The following is a 27,656-nucleotide window of genomic DNA, read 5'->3' on the forward strand; positions in this document are numbered from 1 at the left end:
GTTCAAACATAAAATTAAAAAATAACAAAAGTCGGAGTCCCTATTAGAAAAAAAAGTTAAAGTAGATATTTAGAAAAGAAATTTTTCCTGAAAAAATAAATTATTTTCTTAAAGAGGATGCAAGAGTACATACCTTAAGGAAGTTCTCTAGAATTTACACTATAATCAATAATAACAATAACAAAAAAAGTGAAAATTTATTTTTGACTTAATGTTGCAACATACAAAATTCGATTAGTAGCCGAAAATTCCGAATATAGTCATGTACTAAAAACATATCGTACGAAAATATAATTAATTGCATATTTCGATGCGTTTTAATCATTTAAACGTGCTTGATGCAATCCTAAAACTGAAGCAATTTCCTACTTTGACTTCTTAGCCCCATTATCTTGCCAAAACATAGGAAAATAATAAAATAATAATTACACTTATGACCCACGAAAAAAAACATACATGTAATTAACTAACTAATAAGTCCCCAAGCGCTCGTAATTAGAATTAGTTTATCGTTAAGATCGAAAACAACAGCTACAAGTGCCCCCTGATGAGTTTAATAGGCCAGTTGGCTTGAACAACGTTACCCCCAATTTGCTGTTTTTGGGGTCGTCTTCAAATAGGGACGACCGACGCCTCTGTAAATAGGCTCCCGCCTCTATTTTTATAAATTAAGTACTCATTATTAATTAGAGCAGGGGTGCACTTTAGAACCTGAAGAAGTACTGATACCTCTCCGCTCTCCCAGTTAAAATAGAAATAAATTCCGACAACAACTTTTGAGAGGCTTCAATTGGATCTTCCATAGCTTCTTTCCAATTTAGTTTTTTAGCCTGCCGAGGAGAAGAAAGGGGGTAAAAAGTGCTCAATCTTAACAGAGGCTTTTTCCGATAGCTGCGCGTCGTTTGACTTGTCCTCCATCCCCTAGCCCGGTCCTGATAATTATTTCTTCTCGTTCGTATATATAAATATCTAAGGGTTGACTTCATCACTCTGAGTTGTGTCGAGCATCGAATCAAGATGGTAAGTACCCTTTTTTAATCACTTCAAAAATGTGTGTCACGAGTTAGAAATTTCAATTGCCTAAAGTAGTTGGAACAATGTTATGTCATTATTACTTAACGAAATTGATGGATCAATTTGCAGGCTCTGCTTGAGCTTAGTCTCACGTGGAATATGCAAGATACATGGATACATGGCCACAAATAGTTTAAAAATCTCTAGCTTTAACCTAATTACAGCATTTAAACCAGTTGAATCTCAATTTCTCTAAAATGTGTGGTTTTGACTACATTAAACAGCATTTCCGACCCTTTCATAGTGTTTGCCAAAACACCTATTAAAAAAGCAATTTTAGGCAGCGCCAACCTGTCTTACCGATTGCTAAGTATAAAACCGACAAATTATTGGTGACATTAATTATATGAAACTACTTTAGGCCTGTGGGAGTGTTCAATCTCTACGAATTTTCCGATATTTGCATAGTTTTGTTTGTGCAGTGATTAAAAGCGGATTTATTATTATTGTGATTGGTGGTAAAGATTTTGAAAATCATGGTAAGCTCTTTAACTAATGAAATTTTGGTAAGAATAGATTGCAATGGTTAAAATTGGTAGGTGGATTTTTTCAAGAGGTCGACATTCATCGCAGATTTGACGCCAATTGTGCAATTTATTTTATATATATAATTAGGAAAAAAACTTTTCTGAAAATATGATTTATCATCCATACTTCTCTCAACACATGCGAGAAATATAAATGAGAGATGAGAACAAGACATTTATAGTTCTATGCAATGCCGGTTGTTCGACTTTTATTTTGCGATTAAAAAAATATAAAGTAGGTTTTATAAATGTGATTTCTCATTGTTAAGAAGAATATGAGTGAGAGATGAGAAAAGGATATTTTTTGTTATATGCACATCTCCTTCCTTTTCAATAAACAGAACCATATTTTCCGAATTTTACCAAATTTTCCTTATACTTCTAACAGTTTTTGAGATATTTCCCTCAAATTTCAGCACAGAGGTACTAATTTATCATTGGTGGTTATTAAAAAGTTACAGGAAGACATTTATTTTTGCACGGGATTACACACCTTTTATCCATCCCCAACTTTTTTGTGGTGGAACACTGACTTTTTCTCTTCAAAAAAACTTGAATTCTTTGTTCAATTTAGCTTTTTTATATTTTATATTTTTCTTTGCCTGTTACCGTTTATTTATGTGCAATGAGCCACCACAAATGAGCCACCTGCATCTCTTAAGGAGACTCGGAAAATTTAGTAAGGAGCTCCTCGTAATATGACCTACTCTACATGCAGCCAAAAGGTGGCCATATTTCCCTAAAACGCCCGCCTTGTACAATTGAAAGTAAATGTATTCGTGGAGGAACAGAGAACCATAAAAGAAGAATAGTCTTGATACGCTCTACTCAACAAGTAGATTAAGTGAGAAAAAAGCTCTGGACTTTAGATTGAAGTGAAATTTCAGCAGCTTGCAGTTTACAAACTCAGGAAAAGGAAAATTGCATAAATTAAATCCGCATTCTTCTGCATCTATCGTAAGTTTCTGTACAATTTTCCTCAACGAATGCCGACGATCCCTACAGTCTACATGGAAATATTCAACCGCGTTTCGTTAACCTACTTTCGCAACATTTAATGAGTACTACCTATTCTCCGCAACCTTATTCATCTTTTCATATAAGCGTGAGGTAAAGTCTCTTTTAGTACCGCGTTACCACACAGTACCACTACAAAGTAAAGCATCACTTTACCAGTACAAAATATGATCACGCTTAACAGGTAAAATACCTGTTTCGGATAATTGTGCTTTGGCATTTCTTTTCCAGAAATCCCTGGATTATAATAAATGCCGAAATCTGATTTGCAAGATTAATCGTTTTTTTGTTTAAAACTTTTTAGAGTAGACAGGTCAATAAAAAATGATTTTAACTATTTCCATGATTACTTCTCATCAGAAGCCGCCAAAGAAAGAAGTTTGGAAACATTACGATTAAAACCTTTTAAGGCACCCTTAGACCTTCCATTGTTACAAAGGCAATTTGCATCGAAATGACGTTTTTAGACTTTCATTTCTTAATTAGGTCTTAATTTATTTTTAATCATTAAAATGTGTAAAACAGTTTCGCTTTTGTGCTAAGAGCAGCTTTTTAAATGGACTCAGCATTCTTAAGTATGGTTAAACAGCGTTTAAGAAAAATTCGTTTACTAAAAATTACTCCTAATTAGGAGTCATCCTCCTTTCGTTTTCCATTGAGAAAAATGGCGCCGTTCAATCAAGATTCAATGAGCTCGAAAATTGCCCTTATTTATGTATCACATTCCTTTTTTCCTTTCGTTGTGTTGTACCAATTATAGAAAATGTCCTGCGGTCTAATGGCCGTTATGCTTATTCTCCGTTCGGTTTGTGGAAGGTTAATCGGAGTAAAAACACTCGCCGTGGTCGGCGGCGTTAAAGTTATTGCTCTGAATTGTGGGTTTGGACTCGGAAATTGGTGGAATTGTGATTGAATATTGGAGTGAATGTTGAAAGTTAATAATACAGGAAAATAATTGAACGCAGGGGGGGTGCTCAAATTCAGGAAACAATCTTCGATTACTGTTGATAATTCTGAGACAGAAGGCTCTCATTAAAATTTCTTTGGACACCGACGAACAATTACAGAGTAGCTTAAGACGCCACTTTCTAGACCACATTCAAATAAACGACTACGGATCCAACGTATCTACAACTGAGTCATAATGATAGTGTAGAGCGAACCTGGATGTCATGAAAGTCACTTTTTGCATGGTAAATGTCTTTGATGTGTAGAAATGCGTAACTCTACAAAAAATTCTCGGTCAATATGTCACATTTAGAACTTCTCTGCCTAATGATTTATAACTAACAGTGAGTAACTCATACGAAACAGGTTAGATTTAAGTACTTAGAAAAGTTACAACTAGAAATTGATCCAGCCGTTGTTCCATCTGTTAAATAAACACGTAATCAGTGGCATTATCGATGAGGAGGTAAGACGTTAAAATATACAAGTTGGTGACCTTTTCTGGGGACATTTTTACGCTCCCCATGATATCTTCATTGTTACAATTAACCAGTATTTTCGAGATTGCGAACTTTGAAATCTTATGCAAACAGACATGAATCGATGATATGATTTCATAGTTTGGTGTTTTTAGAATTTTCGAACTTTTTATAGATATACAAGTTGATCGTTATATGAAGGAAGTATTTGTTTTTTAAAAGTTTCTGGAACACGGGAATATACGGGAAAATTCAAAATTTTAAGATATAGAAATCATGTTTATAATCCTAAAACGTGTAAAAGGAAGCAATGCTGTCAAGTCGGTACAAAAATCTCAAGGACTCTGAATAAACACAACAATGACTGATCCATAAAATGCCGCCGAACAGCAAAAATCGAAATACTTATTGAGACCTTTATACGTTGTAGTCGCCACAGAATAGATCAAACTTAATCTACGTATTCTTCTTGCAAAATATTACAATTTGTATTATACGAAAGTTGATGGCCGTATTTTTTTCTTTAGCGTATAGCTCTGAAAGTTTTTGAGATGTTTAATTCGAATTTAGACATAGAGCATTCATTTAGGTTTATTTCACTAAAGATAAAATGCCCTTTTATTTTGCGCAGATTTGCGACCGGTATATTGAACATTTCCTGATACTACAATGTTGTTGCGAAGCAAACTTATCGGACTCTAATTATGGATCTATCGATTGAAAAATTGCAGTCGTCATAATTATTTTCTTACTTAAATTTAGCTTTTTGCTCTTACTGTGACCGTAGTGAACTCTAATTTTAACCTAAAGATAATTTGAAACTGTTCTGCAATACTCACTTTTCTGCATGTAAATAGTCAAATATTTAAAAATAAGTAGAAAATTCATTCTGGCGCTGGCAGATTTCGGTAAATGCCTAATTGGGTTCAAATTCTCCAGTAACAAATATAGACAAACAGTGCGTTCGCCATATTGTCAAGACATATTTGTCGTTTTGACTTAAAATGCAAGTCCTTTATAAACTAGACGACAGTATGAAATAGTATCTGAACTCCTTCCAATCTCGACTTTACATTTCGTTTGCAACATTTCAATTGTTACTTAGTTTAGTGTGGCACCGAGAAGATCCAAGCACCCATTACATACAAATTAATTGAGGAAAGTCAATACTAAGAATGTCTTGATTCCGATGTTCACGTGTGACACTTCACCAGATTGGTCAAAAGGTCAACAGACATTTAATGGCCGAATCAAACAAGTGCCGGCAAACCTTGTGACTGTCACCAGACCTATGAAAATAACTCGTTTAATTTTAATCTTAATCAAATCATTCCCATGAAGTCTGGTAACCGCAGTTGTTCCATGCCAAAAAAATCGTTAATCGCCGTCACTCATTCAATCTCATCGGCATTCCGCATTGGCACAAGCAAATCATGTGATTCGCGACACTTGATGAGCTACGTCAGCAAATAGCTGGTCTGCCAGATGGCCGATACATTCATTGATAGGGTTAAATTACCAGATGTACGTTTGTTCTTGAGAATGTTTCCTTTTCAGCAATTAATTTGATTACCTCGCAAAAGTAGAAAATCGTCAGATATTCGATGACAGAAGATGGGGATGTGATGATAAAGAGTTATTTAGTTCTTCAAAGAATATTGCGCAATATTACCAATTATAGGACATTTTTGTGCCTTATAATTTCCGATTATATAACTTCTAGAGCCTGATATGTGCCAATAAATGCGAGAAGCCAAAGGTTAAGGGTCGCAAGGCAAAACTTTCGCTGGAGACATACTGGCCTAAATTTGCCAAATTCAACTAATAATTATTTTTTGTGGCAATTCGAACAAGAGATTTTCGATAAAAAATCTGGTAGCACATGCCACAGAATTGGTCCAATGTGTCATCCCATACTTGCACATCCGCGACATTGAGCTAATAGAGAGAGTAAATACGTCTTATCAGAAGTGAATGCCACCCAAGCAGCCTCAGCAAATAAGTCGGAAACATAAAAATTCTTCGTTCAATGGCATCCGTCAATTGCAACCTTACAATGAATCCGTTGTAGCATCTCTCCTATGGATACAACGGTTATGTCATTCCTGATGATTGTATGATTGCTTTAAATCAGTGCAAGGTTATTGCACCAGATTGCACAATTACTTGAGATGACCACTGATTGTGTCTATTATTCAAAAAGGACGGATTCTAGACAAATTCCTATTAATGACTATTTATTTTTGTTGGATGGTGACACTGGCCTTTTGAAGTTTGCGCAATGACCACCTTAACAGCTATTTATATGACTATATATTTTTTATCTTCTAAATTATTGTTGATGATGAATTATGTTATTTCGGACTTGCGTCAAGACAGTTTTATCATCAAATGGAAAAAACTGGGAATAACAGAATGAATAATTTGAAACGGTTATTCTTCGAATTCTAGTGAACTTGAAAACACGTTCAAGCTTTGAGAACACAGAGAGCAATGGCGATCAACTGGAAGGTGTAAATGAAGCTAATTCAGATGGAATTTCCCAGACTCTCAAATGAGATACTTATGGACGATTAGGATGATTACCTTCCACCCTAATTTCCCACCGTGAATTCTTGACCCATTTCAATTAATTTCTAGTATCGTCCCTAACATACTATACATTGTCCATATAAGCAGGGCCGGCCTTAACGAGACTGGCGTCCTGTGTGAAATTTTGAAATTTTTAATCACCGACCTCGTTACCCTAAAAAAAAGCCACCCACCAAGAAAATACGCCACCCTTCTAGGTCTGGGCCGTCGCTCCACCTTGGCCCCTCATAAGGCCGGTATTGCATATAAGGATGGTGCTTTTTTTCTTTTTGCTCTGTTCTCTGAAACACGCCATGAAAGAATTTTTGTACAAAAACTTCATGGGTTTCTAACTGTCTCTAGATAATAGCTAACAATTAAATCTCTCGATAGTAAGGAAACACTTTCCACCTCGGTATGTAATATACTACTGTATTTAAACCACGTGGGTACACACCTATATAATGATGTTATATCTTATGCAAAATACCGGTATGATTTTGCATAAATACAGAGAGCTTGTTTCAATAACTCCATATTTTCCTTTTCACTAAAAGACATCGATATTTAAGTAATTCTATTATATAGAACGTTCCTATGGAAATACATGATAGAATGTATTATAGTTTTAACATGACGGTGCACCTGCACATTTTGCCCGCTATGTGCAAGATAAGCTAAACCTATGATTTTCTGGATGAAGGGTAGGAAGAGAAGAACTTCTCAATTAACCAGCCCAAAGTCCCGATTTAACCCCGATGGATTTCTTCCTCTGGAGAATCTTCATCAAATTCTTGATGTACAAAACCCCTGTAGTTATTCACAAGAAATTGTTAGGGAGATTGATGGCAGCTCGTTTTTTCGTGCAACAAGATCCGCACATGCTACAGAGTGCGCGATTCCATTATTCGACGGTAAAATTTATGCAACGAGGTGAGGGGTTGCTATTTTGAACCATTACTATAAATTTATTATTTTGCGCCGTGTTTAATAAAAATTAATTAAATATTAATGTCTTTTAGTGCCAACGAGAAAACATTACATTGTTAGACAAAAATTGCTGCAGAGCAAAAATGTTCGATTACGGGTTTACATATAAAATTTTTCTACCGCGATGTCCTGTATAACGTTTCGAAGTAGAGCACCACCTATTCGAAACACCTTGTCTATTTTGTTCTATCTATAACGGTACAAGAGGTATCGACCGATGGATATTGTATTGGGATACCCTGTATTACCGAATTTCATTTAACGTGTATTATCAATATTGTTACCAAAAAACATATTACCGCCATTAATTTTGGAGATACAGGGGTACTTTCGATGCTGGACCTCATATATGAAGGTAAACTCAGCATCTAAATCACAGGAATAATATTAAACAGCCCCTTACGCGAAGCTGTAAAATACACAACATATTATTGGTAAAGGTCGGACTGAACCCAAGTCGTACAGTTCCCCTCTGGATGCTTGCCTGATTCGTTTTAAATTAGGCTTAAAAACGCGATTTATGCAATTATAACTGACGCAACAGTAGCTCAGACGACACTCGAATCACCTTGAAATGCACTTTGCATGTAAATGTTGTAAAAGTTGTGATTTTCATTAAGTTTGCCCGGTCATATGCCAACAAGTAAAATTTCCAAAGGAGACGTAATAAAATTTATGAAATGTGTACTACTTTTATCTAAAAGTCCTCTGGTATAAATCCAAAACCCTTGAATTTGAATGTTTTACGCCTTTATGCAATTCACGCTGCTTTCGAGGAACAGCGTTTCCGCGGCTTTCAGGTGGTCACCTTTTTTTAGATCAATCCGGAGAGAAATTACATTCACGACTTGAAGCAGAACATGAAACCACAAAATCGAATTAAAAAAATCACTCAATCACCTCATCGATCTGAAAGAATTTGCGTTTCGGATTCTGACCGTGACAAGTGATCGTCGTTCACGACCAGCCTTGAACTTGGAAAGTGTTTCGCACCAAAAGTGCCACTCCTCCAGATTGTGCGTAAACAACACAATAATATTTACCAGAGAACTATCATTCTATGACGATCGACGTTTGGCGAAAATTATTGTGTTTATCAACCGCCACGCGACTTCCAAGTTAATTACATGCGTTGTTTACATCGTTACATGTTATGATTTGGATCTACACGGTTATGTTAAATGGATGATTATATTACTTTGGCCCTCCTTAGAACGCACTTTTTCCTATCAGCATTCAAACTGATGCGCAGTTTACTATTCAAATAGTAGTCAGGTAAATGGTCAGGTCTAATTCGGATGCGTTTCCTAAAATCTAGAAACGTACCTCATGAGCCTTGGGCCTGATTCCAAATTTCCGCCGCTGATTTAGAGGCTGAAATTCTGTGAATCACTTCGTAAATTAATTCAGCCTAGCTACGTGCCAAGATTTGCAGACGGGAAACTCTTGTCGTTTTCTGCTTTTAATGGCCCACCAAAACTCATCGTGAAATAGGTCGCGGCGACTGAATGAAAGTTCGATTACCGCCCAAAAACGAAATTTTTAGTTCGCAAGAGGTACAAATAAAATTGGGGCCCTGGCTTTATTGCCTGGCAACAGAACCAATGGAAGGAAATTTACAGCGATACAAGGGAGATTTTACAACCACCAATTTTACGACCTGCGAAATTAAAGGCATAGCACAAAAAAAAAAACCTTTCAGAAAGTGTCTTCCTCGGAACAACCCGACTTGACTCACGTAGACTGTTGCTAAGGCCTTCAGTTTTGAAATATGAGTGCATCGAACAAAGCTGCAATTTGAAATTGGCATAATGTAAAAAGTCACGTAGAACCACTTCGGCGAAGTATTCAGAAATCTTGGGATTAAGTTCAAGAACTCCGTACGAGGGCGTTACCTAGAAAAGTAACTCAGTCACTGGTTGATGCAAGTGAAAAATAAAAAAAGTTTGATCACCTGACAAATCACCATAATTACTAACCCAGAAAAGAAAATAATTCGAACCCGAACAATCGTAAACCATTATACTTGCATTAACGAGAAAGTAGCCATAAATCCGGCGCGCCACAATTAAAGAACCTGATAATTGGCAGACTCCGCTGAATTTCTGCTAAAATAGAAATATTATGGTCGATACTTAATCGATCCTTCGACAACAAATCAAACCGAGTAATTATTAGCCGGGGTATTGGTACTATTAAGAAGGCATTCGGACCTATAATCTTCTTTCCTTTCCTTAACATTTACAATATAGCGAATAGGTATTATAACCATAACTCGTGTTAGCTGGACACCACAACATTTTATTATACTTTAGGCCCGAATTGGTCAGAAAGGTGGCATATTTGCGAGCAAGATAATTACCACCACAGCTAAATTAATGCATATAATTGTTCGCGATCATTTTCTTTTCTTCAAAAATGATTTGCTTACGATTTTGGTTGGATTTTTTACAAGTTCAGAACTTAGATGTCTCTGTAAGTTAAAATAAGGCCTAAGGAACAAGTTATGACGAAAAGATGAAAGATGTTGACACATGGTGATTTCCTTTAACACAAGTGGATGTCTACAAGATGTCCCAGAATATGAAATCAGAAAATACTTCATGAACGGTGTTTTTAACATAAGCTAAAGGAATTTGAACGCAATATATTTTTCTGCTTTTCTATTCAAATGAGCCATAGCCAAAATTACCTGGCAAGTAAATCATGATTTGTAGGTTATGAGAGGAATTTTTCAAAAATTTTATAATTTATGTTTCCTTTATATTCCTCAGGATCGCCTAGCCGGTTTCTACAAAATGCATTATAATTTTATGTAATGAATGAGAATCTGTGGAATGATTCCACATGACACGAGTTACCCAAAATGCATCTCCTAACGAATTTTATAGACATTTTTTTTTCATATTTTATCTGTGCGACAAAGAAATTAAGACAAAAAGACAGACATTCTTAATTATTAAAGTTGCGCCCTATATTTGAAGAACTACAGCAACCATTGTTGTTACTGTGCCATTTGTTAACTGAAATTGCGAACTGCAACTGCTTACTTTCAATTCGTAAGTTACGAAATGAAACCCGTTTAGACACCGATTTCGATTAAGAAAGTTTTCACCTTATTTGCCAAAATTCGGTTTACTGTAATAAAAATTTTTACAATCAAATCCTTGTTGAACACTCTGTGAATTTGGAGCTTACTTCAAGCAATTGTAGTGATTTCTTTATATGTAATACCAAGTATTTCTATACGTAATAATATTCTATATTGTCAGCAAAAAACATCACAGAGGAAGTAAAAAAATCACATGCCGCCTCATAATTAGTCATATCCGATAAAACCTGCCACTTTGCATCATCCGGCCTGGCGTGCATTCAAGTAAATATGATGCAATCAGTTCACAAACATCCACCCAGCAGGCGATGACTATTTGAATGAAATGCTTTGCAAAGTTCAAAAATACTCTCCTGCCACCCTGTTACCACGGTCAACATTATCATAAATATAATTCAATGTTGAAAATGACTAGCTCCGTGAATCCATATTGGCAATCGACTAATATATGGGGTGTCCCAAAATAAATTTTCCGGCTGCCAGGAATAGACGCCACGACCAAAAATGAGGCCAAAATCGCGTATACAAAAATTTCGAAATTTGGTTGTGAGGTACTGAATTATGACCATAATGTCAAGTTTAAATGCCAAAGCATGCAGCGCTGAGGAATTCAAGACAAGAGGCAAACTCGCCAGAATTAAGCATAAACCAAATCCGAAATGTAAAAAGAAAACGCATCTTGAATTATAACATCAACGGTGACGTTTCACTTAACATTAATTTCCATGGCAACCATAAGTAAAACAACAATGGGGATGGTAACGGCATTGCGGCCGACTTCTTCCTTAGCTCACTAGGTTAATAATGTACGTGCCATTATCAACCTGTTATTCACCGTCTAGTTTTAGAAACAAAGCGAGAAAACCTACTTCGCACTCATTAAACAAATCCAAAATTGTTTTTCTACACGACTTATTGTCTTATTTCATTTAACCTCAAATAACCATAAATGCCGACAATAAAGTCATGAAGAGTGACTTCATTTAAATTAATAAAATACTTTTGCGTGGATATTTGAAAATTTAACTTGCGAAAATGCCTTGATTTAAAAGTTGAAGATAGTCATTCATTCTGAGACACCCCGTGTTATGCGAGGACAGTTGGACGGTACGATTGAATGTAATTCTGTCAAATATTTATGAGAACGACGACAGGAAATTGGCCTGTAATTACGTGTACAGAAAGGGCGCTTTTTAAAATTAGGTACCACTTTTGAATCCTTTAGCCCATCTGGAAATGTCTAACAATGTTGTAAGTTAAAAAAGTTTCGTTAACAATATGATAAAAGTGTTTTCCGAGAGATTTAACATTTTACAGTCGAAAACCGTCTCTTCTCAATTATTGCAAAAATGCGTGGAATCACATATTAAAAATAGTGAAGTTGATCCCTTCCGGTTAATCAGAGGTTGCAAAGGCCTTTAACATGGGATGCCAGAAAACGGCAAGTTTTTAATATAAAGATGTCCCAAATAAATCTCAACATAAACCTTTTTTTTAGAAGAACGATAATACAGCAAACTCGACTATAAAGGATACTTAAATTTTAATCCAAACGTCAAATTAATCAGGATTAACCGTTAAACCAGATCTTTAAAGAACATGCCTGCTATACGATCGTGACACATAATTCAGACATTTTTATTATGTTGATATTAACAGATTAAGAAAGGGCAAACAGGAAAATCCAGACGCTTGATAAGAATAGGAAAATAGAAACAAAAATAGGTCCAATAGAAAATATCAATGATGTGAAGCACGACCTAAAGAGATCACAAAAGAAAATTTCTGAAGTGGTTTCATAAAGGAATATATAATACCATAAAAAGGTATATGAAATTTCCAAAAAAATTATGCTTGTTCGAAAAAAATCTATTAACCTGATGGAGCATTTCCTTCAATTTCTAAATCATTCGGTAACCTATTGAGTTTAATTGCCGGTCTCCTGTCTCGTGGTTCCGCCACTTTAGCTAAGAGCTGATTTAATCCCCTTAATGCTAAAAAATAGATTTATTCACTTAAAAAAAAAATAAACGTTTAAAAATATCGGTGACAACCTTGCTCTGCGACGCATTCCGCAATGGCTAAATTGAAAATCAGCATGCATTCATCATTAGCCCATTTAAAAGTGGCAAATTGAAACCGGAACTTAAGGCCCATCAAAATGAGCAAATTGGTAGGGAAGCATCTCCACCACAATAATTACGTACACGAAACTGTCTTTGTGTCCTTCATATACCACGTGCCACATCGACTAAATTACACTTCCAGTTGTAATAGACAAATTGAAGCCCAATATTAGAAGAGTATTTTTGTGCCTAGTAAGGTTTCAGAAGATTGCTTTTTGGGGACCAGATATTTCGATCTATTTTTGGTGGCCAATTGCGTGTTGTAATAGGAAGCTCAATGGTTCAGATTCGGCATGGTCATGTTCACTGGATTCAATAAATTGATCACGACAAGATTGCTCGTATGGAAGAGCACATGCCAATCGTTGGGAAAGCGATATCGTTGATATCCGATTAAGGCTTGTACTTTGAAAGTTTCCCCAATACGTGGATACGAGTGATAACGTAGGAACATAGAATTAAGTATACACATCTCGTTCAAAATCATCGGAAGTGAATGATGATAAATTTTACAATAAAGGAAGCAAAATAAAATGTTTGAGAACAATGGAAAGTGTTTATACAGGCTGTTTCAATTTTAATTTGCATTTCAGGTGACAGAAAATCGCAAAATAATACGATTTTAGCAAACAGTGTTTCGATTTCTTGTTCGTTTTTTTACAGCTCTTTAATTTTTCGAATATTTAATTTAAATTAGGATAGCAAATTTTTCCCAAAAAATTACTGGCAACCAAAAAACTGGCACTTAAGGCTAATTCAAAAATATAGGGCGGTTTGTTGCGGTTTAATTGAGGAATATCACTAGTTTGAAATCAGACTTCTCTACTTCATTTAGGGCCTTTTTGAGTCATGGGTAAAAATTTTCAATAGTACATATTAATGGCAACGTTTTAAAACAGAAAGCATAAGCATTTTACGATAGCAAAAAATATCTAAACAACATTCAGTTTTCAAACTTGCTTAAAGACGGTTTGCATTACCGGTCAAGCCACGGTCCCATCATGGTCAGAGCAGATATCATACATAGACTTAAAGTTATGAATTAAAAACACAAAATGTTTTGGTATTTAACACCCTGTATCGGACTCTGTCGAGAAGTAATTGCAGCACTATAATCAATTCATTTTTTATTTGCAGCAAAGTACGCCATGAAAATTTGACATATTGTTACCAGTTTACTATGACATTCGTTTTAAGGTTACATTAGGGGCGTAACAAGCTTGCCAGATTGCTCAAATATTTTAAACAAATACTGAACGTGGCAATAAAATGTGTTTCCATTTTAACTGTTTACAATGTTGTTTTTCAAGTTTCTATACTAACCAAAACTAGATATACTAACAATAAGAAACTCTACAAAGCCTCAATAATTATTTGTTCACTTCATAAATTTCTCTTGAATTGATGCAACAGCAGTTTTTCTTGCTCCTGGTTTCAGCCGAATTGTTTGAACTACTTTCCACAATAAATCTGCTTCACGTCGATAATTTTGGACAGATTTATGTGCAAATAGTTTCAAAAAAGCGGTTGAAACAATTAAGGTGCCGAGTTGAAATCGGCAAGATCAAACTTTCATGCTGACGTTTTTATGACTATGATTCCAGACATCAACGAGAACGTGTCTGTCACATAACTGGTTAAATCATTGTCTTGAATCAGTGATGTCACCTAATACAATTTCAAAAATTAGTCAAACCCACCATAGTTACAAATTTGTTGTGGCAACTGAAAATGAGCATTTGCTTTTTATGATACGAGAAAATTTCCATGGATAGACAACCTTTAAATTTTTAAATGATGAATAATTTGATCCTATCGACTTTCTTCCTCGAAATGAGATCTTGTCAATTTGTATTTAAACGTTTACCAGTGGGACACACTGAACCAGGAAATTTTTTTCAATACTAAGGGGAAATACTTGGCAATGGTCTTTTATTAATTATTGTGTCTACGAATGTGTTTTAGGAAATAACTGCATGCGTTTTATTATGGTGAGTATTTACAAATTTAAATTTCAACGGAACTGTTATCAAAGACGTTTCTCTCGCATTCAAAGACGTTTTTCTCAAAATTGATGAGCTACCAAAATATTATTATTTACATCCTATACAGTAAATAACTTCTGATAGTAAGATACAAAGATATATGTTGTGAACGTTAAAAAGTAATTTTCTCCGAATTAAACATAAATTTTCAAATGAGTCACCATGGATATTCCATGCAAGAAATTCCGAAGCGACATTCCATGGAGTTTAAACGGGTCAAGTACGAAAAATTCAATAAGTTACAGCCGGGCGAGATACTCAAAAGCCGAAAATCCTATCGGGTACTGATAACATTGCTCGAGGTTCTTTCGGCGGCAAAGGTGTTACCAGGGAATGCCTTCCAATTGGCCGTTTTCATTGGTCGGCTGGCCGCTAAATTAGATGACGCAACTCATGCGAGAATTTTCATTCATGCCGTTTAAAGAGCGCACCGGGCACCTCAAGGAACTCACTTCAAGAGTGACCACCGGCTTGGTTAGTTGACTGTCACGATCACTGACGCGGTGACCATTCCCGTTCTTCATCTGTTTTACTGTCGACTAAATGTTTTTTCATTTTGAGCATTCGCGCCCTACGTTTATTGATTGTTCTTCATCGTCGCTTGCATTTCATACGAATTGTTTCTACTGGAGTGTCACGTGACATAAAGCCCTCTGAGTTTATTTTTTTTACCCGAATTTCGATCTAAAGCGTCAAAAGCCAATTTTTAGTCGGTTTTTATTTTAAGTTTATCCGTGCGGCCTTGATCGGTGTGCAGAAAATGGTAAGTTACGTTTTTTTTAAAGAATTATGACTTATCCTCGATTTAAAAAACAAAACACGCACCTTCTGATTTTGCATCACCTTAACTTTGGTAAAATATTTGCATATTGGAAACAGCTCTAATTATCATAGGACGTAATTAGAAATATTGGAAAGGGGGTTTAGAGAGCTGCGGATAAAGTCACTGACTTTAATAAGAATTTATAAAAGTTTCCTTTAAATTCGAAGTCAAATTAACGAACCATTCATTTTTTGAATCAAAGAAGGGCTTCCTTTTCTGCGCCTACGCTAGCTATTCCTAATTTAGGAAGAAGAAATAAACACACCTCGTGGTTCTGTTATTATCTTCAGCTCTCTGCAGCCTTAAGGTGTTCCCAATTTTCCGTGTGTTCGCGCTCTTTCTGAATTCCCTGTGTTCCATTCTTTCAAAAGCAGGGAAAAGAAAGGGTGTGAAAACAAATAATTCATTGGAAGAAAATATCTCCTTGCATATCGTGAACGAATTTTCAGTACATGGTATGACAATCTATTAATCCATAAAGTGGCGCATCAAATTTCTTCTGTGCGTGGTTTCCACTTTCTTGTCTCCCAGCTTTTCTCTTCAATTTATTTGAAAGTTCACTATTTGGTTAAACATTCCGGTTACTTCTCGAGTTACTTAATATATTTGAAGACAGGGAATTTCAGGCCCTCAAGAAAGAGGAAACACTTTATATCTTATAGCACTTTCATGGTATTAGTCACAATCAGTAACTTTGGGCCATTTTGTTCATATAATGAATTTGAGTAATGGACGTTATTTTTTTATGAAGTTTGTGGATTCGAAAGAAGACTATAAGTAGTCAACAGGGATGTAAAATCTCGACTACTTAATTCTGATTAGTTTATTTTCTTGAGGCAATAAAATTCTATAAATCCGTGAAACGCCGTGGAGAATTTTTGGAAACAGATAAGAGGTAACCGAATTAGTCTTAGTCGATGTACCATCAAGTAGCAAGGAATCTAATCTAAATTTATTTTTGCATTATAACATTTAAAGCACGCGAAGAAGTCGCTATGCGCAATGGATTGTTTTGTACGACGCACGGGTTTTAGGGGTTCCATAATATTATTACAAGTGCATCAATATTACAACTAAGCCCAGACTTATCCAACTCTTTAATTCTCAATTACTACTCCTTAAGGAGTCAATTCTTAATTTTTGTTACTAATGCATAACCTTGAAAATTTCCGAGTTGCACTCGTATATGTATGTGTATGGGAATTAAGAAGTTCAGTAAATTCGACTTAAATGAGGCTTTTAGGCATAAATGGGTTAAGAATTTCTTTTAAGTGTTTAGAAATGCCAAAATTGAAATTTCTAATATTACAAAGAGATCTAATAGAGATTTTTGCTTTAATTAGATTTGGGCAATAACTGAATACCGAGTATATTTTTGCACATGCACCGGCTCCTAAATGATAGAATTTAGACCCTTAATATGTTAGGTTTCCGAAATCAAGTTCTTCCGAGCAATTTTACCAAGGTATCCAAAGTAATATCCAAGGCAGGCCATTAAAGAAAATTCGTCGATTTAATAATACCTTCTTTATGATTTATCCTGTATATTTAACTTCAAATTAAAAAAAGTACGTATGAAAATTAAAATAGGTGTGCAGAGTATATTTTCAAAAGAAATAAAATAGAACAAAAAACAGAATTCGAATTAGCCATGATATAAAGCCATGGTACAAATAAAATTTTAATTTACAAAACAAAACAAAGTCCTTCATCTTGCGTACATATTTTTTGTCGTAAATTAAGAATTGTACTCGCACTAAAAATAGTTGATAGTTCATGGAATCTCAAATAATATAAAAGTGAACTAATGGAAGGAGGCCCGACTGAAAGACCTTGGAACATCCATCCAAAAACTTTCGCACATTCAGCCAATGTTGACTTAAAAAAACCACTTATCAATTAAGTATAACAAACACAAAATAACCATTAAAAAATCTCACAATAGCAGACCTTTTCCAGTGCCTTAAAATATACTTGCTAAATGATACAAAGTAACATTCAATTAAGACATAAAAAAACTAATAAAAATGATCTCCATCATGTGTGTATGCGATTAATTATTATACAGCAAAAATAAGCAGGTTCTAACAAGAAGAGCAAATACTGGTTTGATAAGTCGATACTTGTCGGGTTGGACCAATACTAAACCCAGGTAGAAAGCGCTTGAATTAAGAATCACGATTTCGTGCACTTCACGATTAACTTCCAAGAAACTGTTATCAACAGCACTAATAGAATGCATTTAAAAAAGAAAAGTGTCCGTTGCCTGTCCCGAGATGCTATCATCCAGTGACAATTATTGATATTATAAACTACTGTACGATCTGTTGGGACATGTAATGACCTGTTATTTCTACTCTTAAATTCGCTGCCTAGTCAACCGAAGATTTAAGAAAAATCTTTTTTCTTTGACCTAGGCTTGTGTTAGATAACCAGCAAAAATTCATAATAGCACAATAATTTAAAACTAATCAACGCAGAATGATTGGGAAATAAACCTCCCATTAGTCAGATAAAGGTCTTTATAATAAGGATAAAGGATTTTATTATGCATTTTGATATCGACCTATCGAGAGATGTGCGTCACTAGCAGTTTCGAAAGCTTTTACGTGAACCAGCAAAGATGAGCAATCATAATCATATTCAGCTTTTCAAAAGCTATTTTTAAGCTGCCACCACGTGATGCTTCTGGATCGCCGGGTTTATCAACGAAAAGTTACCACAATGTTAATTCCATGGGCTTAAGTAATAACTGAGGAGGCAGGTCGAAGTTGCATAATATTGATCGGAAAAAACTGAAGAAACTATTAAATTTAACAAACTGGCATTTAAATTGGCTCGCAGGTTGAAATATTTCAGTGTCATCTCGATGACTAATGAAATTATGCAGGTCACCTTCACACCAGCAATTGGCCAGGAACGCCAGCTTTAGTGGTACCACTCAGTCTAGCGCGGTCTCCCATCATCAACAATGGATTTCTTATATTTAGAGCACGACCGCAAGGCGAAGTTTAATTTTTGTTTAACTAATGAAATTGGTTGAATTGTCCTTGAAAATCAATTTAAGAACTACCCAAACTGAAACAATGATATGAATGAGTCACATAACTATAGGTCTGTTGAGACACGAGGCAGAGATTTGTAGTATACTGCTGTGATATACTTGTAGTATATTACAAGTACTTCTGACAACTCAGAATCGGCAAATAAAACTGGCTATGGAAAAAAAATTGAGCTTAAAGTTTAAGCTTTTAGTTCTGAACAGTTATTTCTCATTTAATGTTTTTAATAAATTAAACATTAAGGGTTATCATAAATATAAATAATACAATAGGAAGAATTTTCAGAATGGTATTGACAAATTTGCTTAGTCTTAAGAGTTCTATTTAATTTAACATATGGTAAGTAGTGATGTGCAGTTTTCACCTTCGAACACAATAGGTTGAAGAGATTTACTGGCAAATGCACAAATATTTGTGATTCATTAATGTTCAAAAAAATAATTATATTGTGCAAATTTTAAGATTTCAAATTATGCGGGGTGTTTCCTAAGTACGGTAAGTAACTTCAGGAGCGTATTCTGTCGCTAAAATAAAGGAAATTTTGTTATATAAACTATATCCTAAAAATGCTTCGTTACCGAAATACAGGGTGTGAAAGTTTCATTAAAAAATTACGTAGTAAACGTGGTACGCTAGTGTTCTTTTCCAATATTTTTTCTTTTTTAATTGTTTATTCGATTTGTAAGAAAAAAGATCTCTTGATGTTTTTTTTTAAGATGCACAGTTTTCGATAAAAAAAAAAGACGTTGTAGTGCGTTATAATTTAATAACTACTATTCATGAAATGAGAGCCATTTTTATATATTTTTAGCATTTGAGCCATTTCAGCGTTGGTAGTTATTTATTTTCGAATTTTAATGTCTTTCGAACAGATAAATAAATAGTTGGTGACTAGTAAAATGTCAACAATTAAAAAAGAATACCGGCTTACCACGTAATTTTTTAATGAAACTTTTACACCCTATATTTCCGTAACGAAGCATTTTTGGGATATAGTTTATATAACAAAATTACCTTTATTTTAGCGACAGAATACAATCCCGAAATTACGTATCGTACTTAGGAAACACCTTGTATAAGGGTTGTTGGAGCACTATTCTCAGTTAAAATTAATTGAGAATAATATCCACACTTTACTAACGGCTCCCATGAAATCCCTTTTTAATAATAGTTAGTCCGCTATCGCTTTCGTCTTTGCTACATTGTAATTTTTCACTTACAACTGACTTATTTTAAGGCTAAGTTTGGTAATGAACATGTAATATGTAACCCAATAAACTACACAGATTAGTTCAAGTCAGTTTAAATTAATTCCCCTTTAATCGCTAGTTAGCGGGACAAATAATCCATGCCAATTTTTGTTGGTCCGATCACGATTAAACATGAGAAAAACCACCCACCTACACTCGTTACCTTACAAACGTAACGCAATTAGCATATCGATAATCATCGTTAAAAGTTAAATAAAACGAGATCTTGATGAAAAATTCCAACAACACTCGACTGGGTACCGCCACAGTCGCCACCCATAATTAAGTAGGTACTGCATAATCACAAGACGGCGGTATGGCCCATGCAACGCGGTTCTAATGAGAAAAACCAATACCGTTCGGTGCACAAACCTAATTAGAGTGGTCATTAAGGAGCCATTGGTCCCCGTCGGTGGTACCACACGCACCGAGATACTACTGCTGTTGCCATGGGCAACAAGGTCTGATAGTGTTTCTGGGTTAAGTTCTAAACTAAGTAGATGCGAGAAAATTTCGGGGGGTTCGCGTGGAACTAGTGATCATTCACCTTCGATCTTGAATTATACAGTAGGCAAAGACTACCTGGTCTTCCTTGGAATTTCTGCGAAACGGTTTGCATTAATAAATTATTGCTGACAACGAGCTTTAATGACATGAACTTATTAAATATGACATCGACCGGCCCTGAACTTTTTTCTATACCGAAAAATATTAAACGTCATTTGACGCTCATTCTTCCGAGAAATACTCTAGACGGCTTTATCAATTATTGATTTACTAATTAGCATAATAATCTACAAATTAGTTGGTGCTTAAGAGACGATAGCACTATTGATTTGGATATAATTGACATTACTTTCTTAAAGCCGAATTCGGATATTGATTAATTACTGTAAAGTTGTTAGTAAATTTAAGTCAATTTACTAAGTTACCAATTTCTGGAATTTGGTGATTATTTAATGAACTCCAATTTAAAGCACTAAAATGAGCTTGGTTTAATGGTGATTGGAAAGAACAATTAAATATTTAATTGATTAAGTATTTAATTGGAAATTGTCTTTGTCCCTGAACTTCATGTTTATTCGTAAATTTCTCCTAGTTTTTGTATGTATAACATTAATTTAACTATTTGTAGCGGAAAGCATCGTTGTCTCCAGCACACAGTGACGATTAATCAATTTACTCCTTACTAGCTGGTTACATTAAAGAACTTTCGAAGGACCACTCTCATCTTTTACAAGTAGCAGCAAAATATAATTGTGTAGCAACAAAATATGATCATATACCAAGTTAGACCTTATTATATAGATTTGTCTATACAGCAAAAACAAGCTAATTGCCAAATCCAAAAGTTGTTTGTTGGGGAGCCTTTGTTTTTACAGCTTCAATATGGTTGAGACTATTGATAAGAATTAACCGTTTCTTGTCATGTCTTGAACGTAAACCGTACAGAGCAACCATCAATCGCGGCTCCTTTTCATATTAAAGAATATTTAAAAGTATACTTATTACGTAAATATCATCGAATTGGTAATTTGCGATTTCAGATATTTGGCAAAAGTTAAATGAATCATTATAGTGATGAAACTAAGTATTTCTCTTATGCCCTAGTTGACTAATTTCTCATTGACGTCAAATTGTAGTGTCATCGACGTAATACAACCTTAATAATTGATCAATTACAATATAACAACGATCGTTGTGTAAGCAAAATACTAATATTCTCTAATCTTAATTGAGGATTTTAACGCTTTTTCGAAATCGCCCTTGCAAAGGACAGAAACTGCAAAATCGTAATATTTTTGGGTATCCGTAAACCACGGCTAATTGAAAATTTCCTGTTTATGTTTTCACTGTAGACCTGAAGGAGTTAGTGACTGTTGACCTAAGCTAATGATCCTAAGCGTAAACATAGTAAAAAATAAGTCGTAGTACTCCGAAAGGAATTTACCGCCTTACTATGTACACGGTCAACAGCTGATAAAACGATAAAGCGGTAAACACAATGGAATTAATGAATGAAAATCATACCACACATACGCACACTTTAAGAGATTGAGATTAATTTATAAGACGCTTAATGGCAGTTTCCTCTTTTCATAATTCAATCGCTTGTTATTTACCTTTTACAAATGTAGACAGTTTAATGAGATTGATAAATTATTAAAGCTGCATCAATATCTGAAATGTAATATCTGCTTAAATGATTTTTTCTCAATTGCGACACCGAACTTAATTAATCGTGAAAAATAAAAAAATTATGAATAGCTGGACATTAGACACTAATTTTTCAACTATATTAACTGAGTTAATACGGCGATAATTAACGGCTAATCTGGTCATCCATTCATCCAGGGTTATCGCGAAGACGTAAAGATTTATCGAAATTAATTAAAATTGCCCGACCCATGCAAAAAGGGTCACTGAAAATAAAAACTACTTGCTGCAATCTCACCGATAACCTATCGCATATACGTGATGGGCTTTCTTTCTTCTTCTAGAGATAATTATGTGTGTTAAAAATATGATGTCGGACCAAAAACTCGGAATTTTGGTACTTCACATTTACTCAATTATCTTAATCAGGGTTTTGGCGCCAGGCAAATATGCTTAAAAATCGTATTTCTTGTTGCAGGTTAAACTATCAGTATTACTTACAACTCTCTGCCTCCAGTTAGTGTACAGCAGGCACCTGAGTAATGAGAACGAAGTCGACAACGACGTCAGCGCCTTTCCTGAAGGTAAAATAAAATGGTCCTAAATTTTTTAAAACGTAAATAGAACTAACAACAAAAAACTCAACTCATAACTAAAATTTGAATTATTCAGAACTAAAATTCAGATTTATTTTTCCTCTATTGAGTTAGTTATCCTAGTGGTTCCTCCATTGTCATTTTTATAAAGGGAAGATCTATGAAGTCGGTTGCATGTTATACAGGGTGTAATATATCATCATGAAGATATTTCAATAAGCAATAGAACTCTGCAAAATAGTAAAACATCCTAATAGATTCATGATCAAAAAGGCACCATTTTGGATATACAGAATGGTAGTTTCATATTTTGCGTTTTCAGTTTTTATAATTTTGTTTTTGCTCAGCCGAAAGACCATGTTTCTGCTTTGTTTACATTCTTAATTTGTATTGATAGATATTTTTGTAAATTCTATGGAAAAGCATAAAAAATGTGAAAATACTACAAGAGGTTAAAAAACTAAAGAATTGAAGAATTCATTTAAATTTGGTATCAGAATTCATACAGCGTGTTCCAAACAAAGATAGCAAGCAAAAAATAATACATGAGCCAAAAAAACATTACATCCTGCATATAGTTATGGATGATTTTAACATTTTGTTATAGTTGGTGTTAAGAAAATAAGTGTACGAAATTTTAAAAAATTTACTCAAGGCATACATGAGAAACGCAAAATGTAAGAAATTACTTGAACCTTTTCCACCCTGTATATCGAAAAAGGTACGTTTTTAACGATAGCTCTATTAGCATTTTTTTATTATTTTACAGAATATAATCGCTCCCTGAAATATTTCTGTGATTATTGTTACACTCTGTATAGAGAAAAACTGGTTATTTTATACTACCAATCGAAGGTAGTTTGCAGTTCACAGCTGAACAAAACAAATCATGGTGATGCATTTGAAGACTGAAACGTTGAAAAATTTGGAGCTACGATTTATGGTTAAAATGCAGAATAATCTATTGTTCATGATTCAACAGGCTGTGATTTAGATGCAAGTTGATGTCAATATCTTGAACGCCTAAACACATCTTGACAGCAATCCAAACTCTATTGTAGAGATGAAGAACTGTTGTATTCAAGTTTTATTAACCAGTTAATCGTTTTTAACCTACATCGTAGCTCTTTTAGTTTCAAAAACTACATTAATGAGACCCACTCAACACACTAAAAACATACGTAACTCTGTATGTAAACTTCGCCTACCATACTCAAGATTTACGACCAGTAAATTCAGTACGTAGTCAAATTTCAATAAAAGCTTAATGATAAAAAGCTATTTCGAAGACCTATCTTTTGTATTACTCAAGATAATTTCGCATCCCAATAACTTAAAAGTGGAGGTTAGAATGTAAACCTGTTTAAACCTTCAGAAACCTAATCTTTCCAACGTCAAGTATCAAAGCTATCCTAAAACCATTACTTCCATATTTACTGCATTCTTTTTTCCTAAATTTCCTTTTTACTTCTACATAAATTTAGCATTTGTACTGGTGACTGCATAGCTTTAAATACGCGTCTCCAAGGTTCAACTGAATTCAAATACCGACCTTGCTGTCACCATTTGGCATTAATTTCATATTTATCAGTCATCCTCATACCTCTTCATAAAAAAAGTCGAAGAGTGCTTGGATAAGATAACACTTTTTGTACTTTGTCGATATCGGTCTTATACTATACGTGCCTCAACTCAAGTAGTCAGATCGCGGAGCTGACCAACAACGCGCAATGTCCAAGACTTACATCCCCGAAAGACAATCGATGGTGTTCTGTTTAGTACTGTTGTTAAATTTGGGATTGGTGACTGTATGTTTGTGCATTTTTATAGAGAGCATTGGAAGCTACAACGAGTACAAACCACAGGATTTCGTCAAAATCAATCAGCCTCCAGAACCAGTTGTTCAAAGGAATGTTGGCAAACATGTGGAACTGCATTGCGAAGCCATGGGATCTCCACCACCGACTATCCAATGGTTCAAGGGATCTATGAGGATAACTGAGGTAAGAAATACAACTCTTTCACCGCTCAAAGAAAAACCATGCAAGGATAATATGTTCCTCAAAGTGCCACTTAAATTCATCCTTGCTTAAAATGTCTTTTAAATCGATAAACGTTTCGGATATAATTTGACGTGTTCCACTTTCCAGAATGAGAGTTTCGAAGACAACAACTTCATAGTTGAACGCACTGCTCCAGGTTTAGCTAAAGTTTCCTCTCGTCTGGTAATCAATTACGTGCTACCTCGCCATCAAGACACCTATTACTGCGTAGCTGAAGCTGGTTCCAAAAAAGATAGGAGAATGACCAAACTAGTCGTCCCCAATGGCCAAGGGCGGGAAATGAATCTCACAGAACTAATTGCCAGGAAAATAGTAGGGGCACACCACCATCCTAGGGTGACTTTCTGGGCTCCCGCGTACATGGACGTTATGGGTAAGTCTCTGCTAACTTTTTTGAATACAAAAAATCCTAACTTTCGTCTTATATAGGATCAGATGTGATTCTCCCTTGCAAGTCAGTGGGAAATCCCAAACCCGACCTGGTATGGTACGATCCCAGCAACAAACAGATTGATACGGAGGACAACACTCGCTTTTCGATTAGGCCTGATGGGGAATTGAGCATTCGATCGATATCCTGGGAAGACATGGGAGTTTATACTTGCATCGTCAAAAATTCTGTTGGGGAAGATTCTGTTGAGAGTTTCTTGTATCCCATGCAGGTCAGTTTGTTGGAGGTGCTCAAAGTTAATTTATGATAAAACAAAGATGTTAGATCAAGTGGTTCCGCTCATTTTCTAATTTTTCCAAATTCTTAATCACATTAGTAAATAGCTACAGTCAATTTTAAATTGCACCTTACCATCAATTTGCAGGGAATATGTATTAAATATCGACTCTTATTGCAGGAATCAAAATAACGCCTGCAACATTCCAGGACGGGCCGATTCCCGGAAAATCTAGTCACACCATTCCAAGAAAATCTTGGCAACTTACTATTATTGTAAAGTAGTATTTTTAACTCATAATAGGTATTAATAGGACTATTAAATTATGTACTTATTTATAATAATTTAATTTAATTTGCAAGTAATAAGTAAATTCACTCTATTTAATTTTAACGTTGTTTCAATTTATAACCACTGAAAACTACCTAAAACTTCATCAAAGTTATTTCCATATTAATTTAAGGCTTCACACTCAACAATGAACGATCAAGCACTTATTTACGTCACTTATTACGTCAAGTCCAATAGGTGGATTGTTACAGTATCAATTTTTTCCGATAAGGCGACATTAGAGCTAAATCTGGAAAATGTCATTAAGTACTGTAGTAACATCTAATGGAAGTGGACCGTATATTACTTTATTTCACTATATCAGTTAATTTGTAAAGGATCTGTGTTTTAAGTCAAAACAAAAATATAATTCTTGAAAATATGGCGAACGTAATCGCCTTTACATTAGTCACCATATTTGAAGGCACTGAGGTATTTATAAAATATTTGGTTATTTACATGCAAAAAATGAACATTGCAGATTTTCCAATTATCTTTAGCTTAAAATGAGTGCTCACTATGGTCACAGCAAGTGAAAAATATTTAATTTAAAGAACAGACTAACAGTGAAAACGACTGCAATTTTTCCAACGCTAGATCCTTTATTTGAACCCGATGAGGTTATTTAACAACACTTTAGTACAAGATGCTATAAGATTCAATCATCTTCAGCAACTCTGACACTCTGGACGAAATTTTTAATCATCACCCCTCTGCCACCAAGAAAATGTAAAGACCGGAAAAGACCCCCGCCCACTTATAAGATCGGTACTGGATTCGCCCCAAATCAGACTAGGTTAAAAGAATGTGACCCCGTCACTAAGATTTAATTCCACATTGGACTTCAGTACTTGTGAGATAATCAAAATCAGAAGAAACTTTTTATGTTGATAAAAAACATAAGATTTAAACTTTGATAGTTTTTATGTAAATTAAGAATTTCTGTTCCATATTAATCCTATTAAGAAATTTTTCCGTTGAGAAGCAGCAGCAAAAATTACGCAAAATAAAGTTATATTGCAGTTACTCGTTTTCATGTTTGCATTTTGCTTATCAGTGCTTGCATTTGATTTTAATTCCCAATGCCATTCGATTCAATAGTAAGTATTCTTGGTCAATCACATTATTCTTTCGGAACAGACATTCTTCATTAGCAAGAAAGTTATTAGAGGTAATATTATTGCACTGTATATTTTTTAAGCCAGGATTAAGACCCTCACCTATTTAAATAATAATATATAATGTGTCACATTTTAAAAAAAGATAGTTTGTGTCATATGTCAAGAATATGCTGGCAAGCAACTATTTTTCTGTCAAGCTTGTGCGACAATCTATGTTAATCAGTACAATTTTTGTATTAAAATTACACTATAACATTTTGCTTTAAAATGACAAATTAAAAAAATTGACTGTCATGTTAATGACACACCATGTAAATATCTTCATAAGCACCTACATACAAGGAAAAATACTTGATATGGAGAGACTTAATAAATAACTTAATTAAATACTTAATTAATAAGTTTAAGTTCAGACTTGCCTTTGGACACCAATTTTATACAAAATTAAAATGAAATGCAAAAAAACCAAAGGTGAGTTTTAACAACTTTCCTGACATATTTGAGTGCAAGTTCTGCTAATTCGCAGTTCTGAATACCACTTTTAATACTCAGAAATCAGAACGCCAGAATAGGGGTGGGGTGAGGGCTCCTATCTTAGATTTAAAGCCAATAGGGTAGTAGAGAATTACGACCAACGGCAACACCTAACCGGCTACCTTACCTGACTGCTTTAATGGCGTCCAATTTCTATATTCGA

General features: G+C 34.7%; 1 protein-coding gene across 2 annotated transcripts; it reads left to right on the forward strand.

Annotated features, from left to right (window-relative positions):
- The first annotated feature begins 901 nt into the window (after positions 1–901).
- On the forward strand, positions 902–25,901 carry ImpL2 (Ecdysone-inducible gene L2). 2 transcript variants are annotated; one of them, XM_066399604.1, is made up of 6 exons: positions 902–1,020; positions 22,660–22,765; positions 24,608–24,780; positions 24,928–25,213; positions 25,270–25,502; positions 25,689–25,901. In XM_066399604.1, exons 1-6 carry the CDS (start codon positions 1,018–1,020, stop codon positions 25,698–25,700), a joined length of 813 nt encoding a protein of 270 aa, XP_066255701.1. In that variant the 5' UTR covers positions 902–1,017; the 3' UTR covers positions 25,701–25,901. The 2 variants fall into 2 exon arrangements, with proteins under 2 accessions (XP_066255701.1, XP_066255700.1); XM_066399603.1 differs by lacking the exon at positions 902–1,020 and adding an exon at positions 15,323–15,652.
- The last annotated feature ends 1,755 nt before the right edge of the window (positions 25,902–27,656 follow it).

Source organism: Euwallacea similis, chromosome 19 (genome assembly GCF_039881205.1).
Source record: "Euwallacea similis isolate ESF13 chromosome 19, ESF131.1, whole genome shotgun sequence".
Taxonomy (NCBI): Eukaryota; Metazoa; Arthropoda; class Insecta; order Coleoptera; family Curculionidae; genus Euwallacea; species Euwallacea similis.